General features: G+C 44.4%; 1 protein-coding gene across 1 annotated transcript; it reads left to right on the top strand.

The window, feature by feature from the left end:
• The first annotated feature begins 229 nt into the window (after window positions 1–229).
• On the top strand, window positions 230–11,569 carry LOC128767067 (platelet endothelial aggregation receptor 1-like). The gene is made up of 8 exons (XM_053878765.1): window positions 230–258; window positions 5,911–6,042; window positions 8,197–8,299; window positions 8,441–8,574; window positions 9,684–9,896; window positions 10,146–10,320; window positions 10,388–10,508; window positions 11,397–11,569. Exons 1-8 carry the CDS (start codon window positions 230–232, stop codon window positions 11,567–11,569), a joined length of 1,080 nt encoding a protein of 359 aa, XP_053734740.1.
• The last annotated feature ends 437 nt before the right edge of the window (window positions 11,570–12,006 follow it).

Raw genomic sequence — 12,006 nt, forward strand, 5'->3', positions numbered from 1 at the left:
TCTCCACCTTACTTCAACGGGGTGGAATGAGAGTGTGAATCGTGCCACCCCCGAACCACAGTATGGCCGGGGTTGGCCACTGTTCTGTTGCACTGCAACTATATTCCGACGGCGCATGTGACCGGTAAGAATTTACAGGCAGACGGCGACCCTGCAGTTTACCGGATCAAGTCAGACATGGCTCTGTGCTTGACTGAAGCTAAACGGCTTTGCTCCGTTGAATAGGAGGATGTCGGCATCACTAGCTATGAAAGACCGGTGCGTCAGGGCATGCGGCAATTGTTCTCCCCTGACTGCGATGAGACCTCAGTTTCTCCTGAAGTTTCCGTGGTCCAGACGAGGCGCTCCACTCATCTTCATTTCTCAAGCTTCCTTGCTTGATGTTCCAGATGCGTCTGCTCCGGCGGCGCATTTGACCGGTAAGAACAAAGTGCCACCTCTATCACCGACGTAATGAGAGCCACGCCGATGCCGGGGTTCGGCCAAAACTTGGCTGGGACAGAGCCCTCTCAGTGTCCGGAGTTCGTACGACAACTCCCCTGTACTACCGGACATGCATGGGGGGAAGGGCGGAAGGGAGGTGCACAGATCAGAGCGATGGCCAACAGTCTGGCCTTTTTGTGCTCTCAAGACAACTCAGTCCGGGGGATGAGGTGACCCAGGTGCAGCTGACTGCCAACATCGGACCATCCCCTGCTCCAGGGTCCAGTGCGCCTCTCGGAGGAGTCAGCGCATGAGGCCTCAAAATGCCTCAGGCCTCATATTCAGCCTGAAAGCCGCCACAGCAAACCGGAGAAGAAATTCTTCAATGGGTGTGTTGTGATGTGTCATGGGATTATTTGGGGTCACAACTTGGGGGCACTCTTGTTATGTTGCCGTGTCACCATCCGGTTTGTTGGAAGTTGGAACCGTGAATAAAACCTGCTGTGTAGATACCTCCTGTGAGTTTTCCTCTCAGCTTCGGCTATCACTATCGGTGACGAGGATAAAATAACGAGACTTTTTGCAAACCGGTCACTGTGGTAACTGACAGCAAAGTTTTTGTGTATTTTGTTCATCATAGCCAGAATCATGGCTGCTACTGTGGGTACAGTGACGCCTTTCGATGCTTCGCATTCATGGGAGGACTATTGTGAAATTTTGGAACATTTTTTCATCACGAACAGCATTGAAGATGAGGATAAACAGCGCACGGTGTTGCTCAGCACTGTCGGGGCCCAGGCATATGCGCTGATGAGGAACCTATTGAGTCCGGAAAAACCAGGGGATCGTTCGTATGCTGAACTGCTAATCCTTTTGACGAATCATTTCAATTCGAAAAAGAGTGAGATTATGCAACGATGGAAGTTTAACTCCCGGAATTGAAAGACTGAAGAGACCGTTTGTGACTACGTGGCGGAGCTGAGGAACTGGCTCAGGATTGTAACAATGGTGAGACACTGACTGTGATGCTGAGAGACCGCTTGGTGTGTGGGATTAACGACGACAGGATACAGAGGAAGCTGCTGTCGGAGGATGGACTAACATTTGACAGAGCGTTCAAAGTGGCCTTGGCGATGGAAGCTGCAGATAGAGACTTGGTGAACCTACGAGGTGTGAAGGACTCACTCCAAGGAAGTGGATCATCACCGGTCAACAAAGTGGGAGAGACGCGGGCAGTAGTGTCGAGAAGGTGCTACAGATGTGGTGGAGAGACTCACTTGGCCAAAGATTGCCGGTTTGCTGAGGTCAAATGTCATAACTGTGGAAAAGTGGATCACTTAAAGACAGTATGTTAGAAGTATGACAGAGGTGAGGGAGACAAAACAAACAAGAAAAACGGGGAAAGGTACAACGCCGTCAAACAAATTTCATGCAGGAGAAGGATGACAGTGAAAATGAAGAGATGTTTACAGTGGCATATAAAAGAAGACGCAGCAGTGAGGAACTGGACATTCCTAGAGTAGAGCCGATAAAAAAAGTGTTGAGGGTAAATGGAAGGAAGGTGGTTTTTCAGGTAGACACTGGCTGCGGTTACATTATTATGGCTCAACAGATGGTTGACAAGTTAGTGAAAAACAGAACTAACACTAAACTTGTGGACTGCAAGATAAAGTTCAAAACATATGGAGGTCATGAGTTGGCAGTGGTGGGGGCAATTAAGGTCAAGGTTGAACACAATGATCAGATCAAATGGCTGCCTGTCATTGTTGTGAAAGGTTCAGGAGCAAGTCTTCTGGGCAGAGGCTGGATGAAAGCACTCCAGATAGAGGGGCAGTTTGTCCACAAAACAGATGAGGTGGACAGTTCCCTGCAAGAGGTTCTCTCCCGACATGAGAAGGTATTCAAAGAGTTCGGGTCATTTAGGGGGACGACAGCCAAGATTCATGTGGCTCAGAAAACCACGCCCTTATTTTACAAACCCAGGTCGGTTCCATTTGCCATGAAAAGTAAAGTGGAAATGGAACTTCAGAGACTAGTAGAGGAAAGAATATTGGAAGCTGTGAAGTTCTCTGAATGGGCAGCACCTATTGTGCCTGTGTTCAAACCTGATGGTAGTGTGAGGATTTGTGGAGATTTTAAATTAACAGTGAACAAAGTCTCCACGACCGAACAATATCCGATTACAAGAATGGAGGATATGATGGCAAGCCTGGCAGGGGGTCAGACGTTCACAAAACTCAATATTTATTTATATAACATTTTTCAATGTTCAACATGTTCAATGCTCTCCACATGATGGACAGATTGTAAATGTGTGCGTTTTGCAGATGTAATTCTTGCATTTCACAAAACTTTCACAAAAGGTACTTCATCTGGCATCCTTTCCGTTTCTTCATACCTGTATCCAATGCATCCATTGCAGATTGGTTGGGTGATGTGAGCTTGACTTTTCATTGACAGCGGCAGCTGCTGGGCATCGAGGTGGCCTGGCTCGACTCTGCAGCTTGGGAGTGACAAGTGCTTTGCCAAGTTCTTCCAGGAAAGGCCGACGTCGGTACAGTTTGCCGGCATTCCCCTGCTGGTTGATTTCAGTCCACGGGACACAGGCGTTGTAAGCAGACACATCCACGATGCTGCAGAAAATCACCAAGGGCCAATGGGCAGTCTTGCGCTGGCAGCTGTATGTTGCTGTGACTTTGTCCAGATTGTCAACTCCTTTTTTGGTGGAGTTGTCGTCCAGGATCATTTGTGGCTTAATGTCTTCTCTTGTACTTAGAGATGCATCTGTGTGCATTGTGCTCATGACAAGAACATTCTTGTTTCTCTTTGGGCAGTATGAAACAACTGTTGCTTTGTCACTGATAGCAAATATTGAGAAATGCAGAGGTCTGCCCTGCACCTTTAGAATTTCCTTGGGAAGTTCTGGCTTATTTCTTCTGACTGTCCCCGCTGTTCAGCTTTCTCTTCTGAAGTTCATCTCCAAGGCGATAGGATGTAAATGTAAAGACGTAGCATGGCATTGGGAGACTGAGCAGCAGAAAAGTTTTAAAAAGCTGAAGATGCTTGTGAGTGAAGCTCCGGTGCTCAGGTACTTTGATGTGAAAAAGGATATCACATTGTCTGTGGACGCAAGCTCAGAAGGCCTTGGAGCAGTTTTAATCCAGGATGGACAGCCGGTGGCCTACAGTTCGAGAGCACTGACGGAGTGTCAGAAAAGATATGCACACATTGAAAAAGAGCTCTTAGCTATTGTCTATGGTTGTGAGAAGTTCAAACAATATGTTTATGGCAAGACAGTACATGTGGAGTCAGACCATAAGCCCTTAGAGACTGTGTTCAAGAAATCACTTCAGAAAGCTCCACGGAGACTGCAGAGGATGTTAATCAGTCTACAACCTTATGACTTGCATGTCAGCTACAAGCCTGGAAAGAACCTCTACATTGCTGATACACTGAGTCGAGCTCACCTGAAAGAGACAACAGAGCAACTACTGGTAGATGAACTACAGGTACATCAACTAACTGCTCAAATACCGATCATAGAAGAGAAACTGAACACATTCAGAGCACAAACAGCAGCTGCTGAAGAGATCACAGAAGAGAAACTGAACACATTCAGAGCACAAACAGCAGCTGATGGAGAACTGCAGATAGTCATAAGGATGGTTCAAAAAGGATGGCCAGCAGAAATACGATAAGTACCAGCAGCAATCAGAAAGTACTGGACATTCAAAGAGGAACTTACATTTGTTGATGGCCTACTCTTCAAGAACACACGGCTCGTGGTTCCAAACAGCCTGAGAGCAGACATGCTATTGAGAGTACATGAAGCACACCTTGGAGTAGTCAAATGCAAAGAAAGGGCGAGAGACGTCATGTTCTGGCCTAACATGTCAAAAGAGATTGAAGATGTTGTGTTGAAGTGTGCTGTATGTAATGCATTCAGGAGAAAGAAGCCACTCATCTGTCATGACATTCCAGAGAGAGCATGGGCAAAAGTTGGAATAAATTTGTTCCACTATGAGCAAGGTGACTATTTGCTCTGTGTGGATTACTATTCAAATAACCCGGAAATTGTTAAACTCACAGAGACAACCAGCCGATATGTGGTGACAGCTCTAAAATCAATGTTTGCAAGACGTGGGATTCCAGACAATGTCGTGTCAGATAATGGTCCACAGTTCATGAGTGCTGAGTTCAGGACATTTTCAGAACGTGGGGAGTTTGTACACACCACATCCAGCCCGGGATTTCCTCAGTCAAATGGACAAAGCGAGCGAGCAATACAAACAGTAAAGAACTTACTGAAGAAAGCACAAGACAGTCAGAGCGATCCTTACATTGCTCTGTTTGAATACAGAAACTCACCATTGGATGGAGTGAAACTTTCCCCTGCCCAATTGCTTATAGGGCGGAGATTGAAAACCAGACTGCCGACATCAGCACAGCTTCTAAAGCCACGACTGTATGAGAATGTTCACAACAGCTTGAAGGAGAGGCAGCTGAAACAAAAGCAGTACTTTGACAGAGGAGCCAGACGATTACCACTTCTAATGGAAGGTGAGAAAGTGAGAGTAAGAGTCAAAGATCACTGGGAGCCAGCATCAGTCGTGAGAAGACACAGCAACAGCCCCAGATCGTTGATTGTTCAAACTGCAGGTGGAAACATCTACAGGAGAAATCGGCGACATCTGCTAAAAACCAAAGAAGTGACTTTTCCACGATCATGCTCTGTGGACACAGAGGATGGGTATCAAGTCAACAACACACCTGGAGATACAGATAGGCTCTTGCCATCACCTGCACCGTCACCAGTAACAACACCGGTGAAAGAGACTGTGACGCTAGACGGGAACGGAGACGAACCAATTCAAAGGTCAAGATGTGGAAGACCAATTAGACCACCAAAACGTTATTCTCAGTGATAAACAGCATTATATTGGGTATATTGATTGTTTATATTGCGTGTAGTAAATCTCATTTGAAACGTCAGGGTGTATAGTTTTGAAATATACCTGCTAGTGGAAAACTGCATTCATAACTGTATTTCAGAATGTTTATTGGCTCTGTTTACAATCAAGTTTGACTTTATTAAATTTATTGTATTTTTCCCAAGTACAAACATTACGAAGAATCTTAAGGGGGAAGATGTGATGTATATGTATAACGTCTACCACTAGGGGGAGTGTGTTAACTGTGTTATGTGTGATTGACCTGTGGAGAATTCTAGAACAAGACAGATAAGTAAACTGACAAACAGTGGTCTCTCTGCGTCTCTGTCCGTGTCAACAATATACAATATTACACGTGCAGCATCTTCCCTCCGTCTGTGCTCATGTTTATGCATTAGGCGTCTCTGCAGTGAGCTGCTGGATATTGATGTGTTTTAAGGAGGTGTGGCCAGAGTCTCTCTCTCTCTCCTCCACCTCCTCCTCTCGGCTGCTGATCCTCGGTGCGCTCAGACGCTCTCTGCCTTCACACTCGTAGGGACCCCCGATGGCCTCCATCCACTGGGGCTGCGTTCACCAGACCTCCAATTTCAAGCTTCCCTAGCATAGGCACGACTCGAAAACCGACTGTTGGAATACCGCATTGTTTCATCATTTCCCAAAGAGGAAGGTGATGATGGTGATGATGCCGCGATGGTGGATTTCCCTTTTGTGCGTCTGTGGATTGATGCGCGTCGGGCACCAGAGCGGCTTTAATCCTCGGAATGCGAATGTAATATTTCTCGAAAAAGAACTCGCCTCTACAGATAAACAGGCCTTTGTTTGACTGGAGTCAAGCTATCCGACTCTTCCGCGGTCGTAACACTCTGTAATAATACATTTCAATACCTTGGATCATTTTTACTCTTACTCATTATTTATGCAAATGCCTGTGATTAAATATGCATTTATATTACAGTGCACAGTACTTTGACCAAATACTACACAGAAATGTGCAAAGGTCTGTGAATAACAACACCACCAGCTCATAGTAGAGAGTAGTAGCTCCCACCAGAGTGATTTTGGTCACATATCATGGCAGCATTTTGGAATAATCCAGGATTCAATATGTAATCCAAACATGTCTATTGCAGCATCATAGATCGATCGATAGATAGACAGACAAAAATATTGGACACACAGACAGACATGTACATCTTTATGGCTCCCTCAACATAGATAGATGGCTTATTTACAGTCTATTTACAATATATACACACTCCCAGTCTACATGCCAATGATGCTTTCACTCTTCAAAGCATTTTGGGCAGAACCATTCTTCATCTGAGTTGATGGCTGTTTCGGGAATGTCAATGCAAGTATGATGATACCATTTATTGAATGCATGGCACTGAACCATCAGTTCTCCATTGTGCGCTGTACCTCCCGTAGCAAATCGCCGGACTCCTATAAAATTAACTATTTCAAAGCTCGTCCATCTTCGGAGCGCCATGGAAATCCACCTGTCAGTTCTGTTTTCTCCCCTGCTACTTGGTAACCTAAGACCTCAGAGGCCGGAGACAGAGCCTCTGAAGCGCATTCCTTCAGTTCCAGAAAATAAATTGAATAAAATCATCTCTTGTTTGTTGATCTTTAGCGAGATGACGTGGCTGTGGTCTATTTGTCTGGGTTGACGAAGAAAAGACAGATTCTTGAAACGTTGCTATATAAGTCGCCGTAATCATGGCGATCTCATTTTGCCTCACTGTTTTTATTTCATAGCACGCAAAGTAGCTTTGACTCAGTGTTTAGAGAAGAGGCCAGCGTTCGCTGTTACTGGAAGATGACTGGATATAATCACTGGAAAATGTGGCCAGTGAAAGTGAAAACCCACCTCCTCATGGCCCGTGCAGCTAAGAGGGGCCAGAGGAAGAAGCTGTGGTGTGAAAAGTGATGATTTACACACTTAAAGGTCTGCTTTTTTGTATTGCTGAGGAGGCTCTTGGGAAAATAGGAATGCACTAGCAAATGTGGCCACATAAATGAAACATGTATAAGCGTTGTTTCGTTGTTTATTGATATCCTTATTGTTTCTATAGTAATCTGCAGTAATGCTCTTGTTAGCTCTGCCTCTGAACTACCATCTGTATTCAGGTCCCTTTTGTAAAACAGTGTGTAGAGAGAGCTGCAGTTCTTTCTTCTCCTCCCTACTGTGTTGTGCAAGGCAGTTCCTTAATGGTGCTGCCACCTGCTGTCCCATTGAGCTCATTGCTGTCATCGATATTTTCAATGCCTGACAGTCATTTTGTAGATTCAATAAATGTAGGCTAATAATGTTGGGTTAAAAAATATATATTTTACATGTTATATCAGGATGTTGTTGTATTTGTAATGTTAACTTTTTTTTTATATATATATATTCTTTATAATAACCTAATGTTTTAAAAGCAGTTAACTTTATGTTATTTAATTTTTTTTTAATAAATATCAATGTAGTGAGAAATAGACTTTAAAAAGTTTAACAGCAGGGAAATGTGGTTACATCATTTTACTATGCTTATTCTAGAGGGATTTTGATTTTTCCAAAATACTAATTAGTCTGAGCTGTTTTTTTGACGTCTGTGAATGAGTGAGCCGTGACTCACCCTGTCTGATATTACTGGAAACTCTTGCTGAGAAGCAGCTTTAAAGGGATTTGTATGTATTTAAAGTATTTTTGCATTCTTCTGGCATGTGTGTCGCATTAAATTGACTATCATCAGCACAAATAATGCCACTTTTAGCTGCTGATCATCAGTTTAAGCAGGTTTAAATATTAAATTCATTTGGTTTATGTTTATTCTAGATGTGAGAAGACATGTTCACGTAAGTGCCAGGCACGATGTCCCTGCCAGAATGGAGGAATCTGTCGCGGTAAAGGCATCTGTGCTTGTCCTCCTAGCTGGACGGTAAGTTAAATCACCCCCCACCTCTCCATCCTTCCCATCCCTATACTGTATTGTACAACAGCTTTTTCCTTACTCTCAAACTTTCAGCACTATTTTTACCCTTCTCTCCATCAATCGTTGCATTTCTGCTTGACTTTGAAGGGAGACGTTTGCACGGAGCACTGCCCCAAGGGAAGGTTCCCCAACTGCGCCGAGGAGTGTGTCTGCCACAACAGAGGCAAATGTGGCCCTGAAACCGGACAGTATCAGTGTGCCAAAGGTTTCACAGGAAGCAGGTAGGATCCCTACGAGATGCAACCAAAGCAAACACTATTGTTCCACTCCATTGTAACACAACAATGTCAATAGAGATGCCATTCAAACAGAAGGTTTTCTTTGCTCCTAAAGTACTGGTGTTTAAAGCACTGGTGTGCTGTTTATATTGAGTGATATAGGGTTATACAAATGACATATAAGACAAGATTAACAACTTTAGGCGACAAGATCAGAGCAAACATAAAACACAAACCTCAAGATTGTGCACCATAACTGACAAAGGACAAAAACAAAACCTGCTTTTTTAAGGTGGAAGACAAAAATAAGGCCCCAAAAAGTGTCTGAATAAGGAATATTGTAGAAAATAATGAATGTTCTGCAAAGGATTGTGGGTGTAGAAGTGTGAGCTCTGGAAGATCTCAAGAGTTATTAGACTGAAAGCACCAAATGAAACAGTTCTATTGCCATCAAGTATGTGCTCCTCCAGGGATAAGGCTGCATGACAGTCTAAAACCCACCCACAACCATTTGCAGTGGAGACACAAGCTTCCACTTCTAATCAGTTGCAAAGGAAGTCCGAAATATTTTCCATGTTGTTGCCATGAAATCCTGAAAACATATTTAAACAGTAGAGAACACACCTGAAGTCCATCTCTAACTGATGTTATACACACACACAACATTCGACCAATGAATTAGCCTTTATTTCATCTATGTGTTGCCGTTACTGTGGGACTGAATAAAGAAGAGTGAAATATGACTAGAAATGCGTTTAAATGCAAATAAATATACCCACTTTTAACGTTTATTTGTCCAATCATAGGCTGCAATGAACCGTATGAACTGGTGGAGAAAAATAAATAATCAAATAAAACATGCGCCCTCTAGTGGTGCACGTTGATACTTCAGCTTTTTTTTTTTATTATTTATTTAAAGTACTGGTGTAAAAAAGAGAGAATTTGACATCAAATAATGCTTCATATTAGTATATAAAATATGCCCAAATAAGTCTGCTCTGATTTGTTGCTGCAGAAATAGTTTGTGAGCCAAAGAATTTTATTATGAGTTTCCACTTCACACCAGAAGAAGTTCATGTTGTCTGAGTCCTCAACGTGTCGGCTCCTCTCAGGTGTAACGAAGAGTGTACGGCGGGCAGCTACGGTCAGGACTGCAAAGGCGTGTGCGACTGTGCTAACGGCGCTCGGTGTTACAACATCGACGGAGGCTGCCTGTGTGAGCCGGGCTTCAGAGTTCCTCACTGCAGGGAGAGGATGTGTGCTCATGGAAAATACGGCATGCACTGCAAACGGACAAGTCTCTGCCAGGACAAACACTCGCTCAGGTGGGACAACAGACACGGGGTCTTCTCATTCACGCGTGACCCCACGCACAGCATATAGACACACCACCAGTCAAACACACTCACCTTTTGAGTCACTGATGTTCACCTTGGATGGAGAGTTTAGCTACTTTAACTTGGGAAGACTCCAGCTCATGGTTCGGCCATTAGGCTAAGACAGTAATGGGACCCTCCTGTGTTCAGCTGAGCTAAAACAGATGTGACCCCTGAGGTTGTTCTGTCTGGTTGCAGCTGCCACCCAATGAAAGGCGAATGTACGTGCCAGCCAGGTTGGGCAGGACTCTACTGTAATGAAACATGTGCGCACGGTTTCCATGGCGACGGCTGCCTGGAGCCTTGTTTGTGTGTGAACGGAGGCGTGTGTGACAGCGCCACCGGCAAATGCCAGTGTGCCCCCGGGTACACGGTGAGTGAGCCGACAGCATCCCTGATTCTGAAATCAATCTGTAACACTGCAGAGTCTTCTTCTTCAGGGTCTTCACTGCGAGAATCCCTGCAAAAGCGGAACATATGGGAAGAACTGCACTCTGGAGTACGCCTGCAAGAACTTCATCAACTGCTCACCGGTTGAAGGGACTTGTTTCTGCAAAGAAGGTAACGGAGAGAAAGTTGGCTCCAATGTGAGCACAAAAACGATAATGTGTATGTGTGTGTAGGCTGGAGAGGGTCAGACTGTTCAACCCCCTGCTCAGAGGGGACGTGGGGTCCAGGATGTAACTCCACCTGCCACTGTGTCAATGGGGCAAAGTGTAACCCTGCAGATGGATCCTGCACCTGCGCAGCCGGATGGAAGGGGGCGCTCTTTCTTACAAAGTGCCAGTTTTAAATTGATTATATTGATCGAATACCATTCATCATTTCAATAACCTGTGATTTTAATTGCGTTTGGTTTTCACTCATTTTAAGTTTTTGATGTTGATCTCATACTAGCTAAACTAACTGTATTAATGCTCATGATGGTTTCAATTAAAATGTGCAACAGTTGCTTTTCTTAACTCCCGCATGTGCTAGTGACTCCACAGTGGCTGAGAGAATCCACAGGGGAGAACATGTTTGTTAAAATGTGTCAAATTTCTGGATGATAGGACTGAAAAAAAGTCAAAATAGAGATTAGCATGGAACATTTCTGTAGATTGGAGAGCCTGCGTGTGCTCTAATCTGTGTTTTGGACGTGTCCTGTCGCCGTCACCGTGCCAACCGGCCAGACTGTGTATATGGCAGCTCAGTGTAGTGTTTGCTCTGACGGAGCTGGCGCACTGTTTGAGAGATTCCCCTGACATTTCTGTGCCCGCTGGCATTCGTTCACCTGTGCAGATGGGCACGTTTGGACCGGGCTGCCTGAAGAGGTGTGACTGTGACCTTTTTTTTTTAGCGTTGATGACTTCCTCTTGTCACACCGGACTTCGACTTGTTATTGCCTGTTTTGACAGTTTTTTTGGTAGTTTCAACTCGTGCGTCCAAATGTGTTCTTGTGCCGGGCAGGTCCTCGCTGCAGTGAGCCGTGCTCCGAGGGTCTGTGGGGGCGCCACTGCAACCAGACCTGCTTCAAACACTGTCCCAACAGCGACACCTGCCTGAGGGAGACTGGGGCAGTCAAGTTTAAGGGCCTGGGACTTAAACTGTTGATGCAAGTAGCACAGATTAACTACACATAAAGTTTCTTTCCCACCTGTTTTTAACTAAGAGTTGCTCTGAAAGCTTCTTGAGAGCTAACACTTGTCAATCTAGATTTAAACAGTTTCCCTACTCAAAATAGCTTTGCAGCCGTCCATATTTAGCTATTTAATATTATGTAATTTAACTTCTCTCTTAGTGGTGAGTTCTTTAGTTCTTTATGAACGTCTCTCTTCTTGAACAGAGAAATATATCAGCATTTAAACACCACTGTGGCTGTCATTGAGGAAAAGCTTTTATTTATCATTTTACAACCTGGAATTACCAGAAAAAGTACCTGTCACAACTCTGCTTTTCATCGTTTTAACACCAGTTATTGTTGGCACTTCTTGCAGCTAATCTGCTGAGACACTCACAGCAAACACACTGCTGCCTGAAACAGAGATTTTAGTCAAAAACAATTGGCACAACGCTTTTA

This window comes from Synchiropus splendidus, chromosome 11 (genome assembly GCF_027744825.2).
Source record: "Synchiropus splendidus isolate RoL2022-P1 chromosome 11, RoL_Sspl_1.0, whole genome shotgun sequence".
Lineage (NCBI taxonomy): Eukaryota > Metazoa > Chordata > Actinopteri > Syngnathiformes > Callionymidae > Synchiropus > Synchiropus splendidus.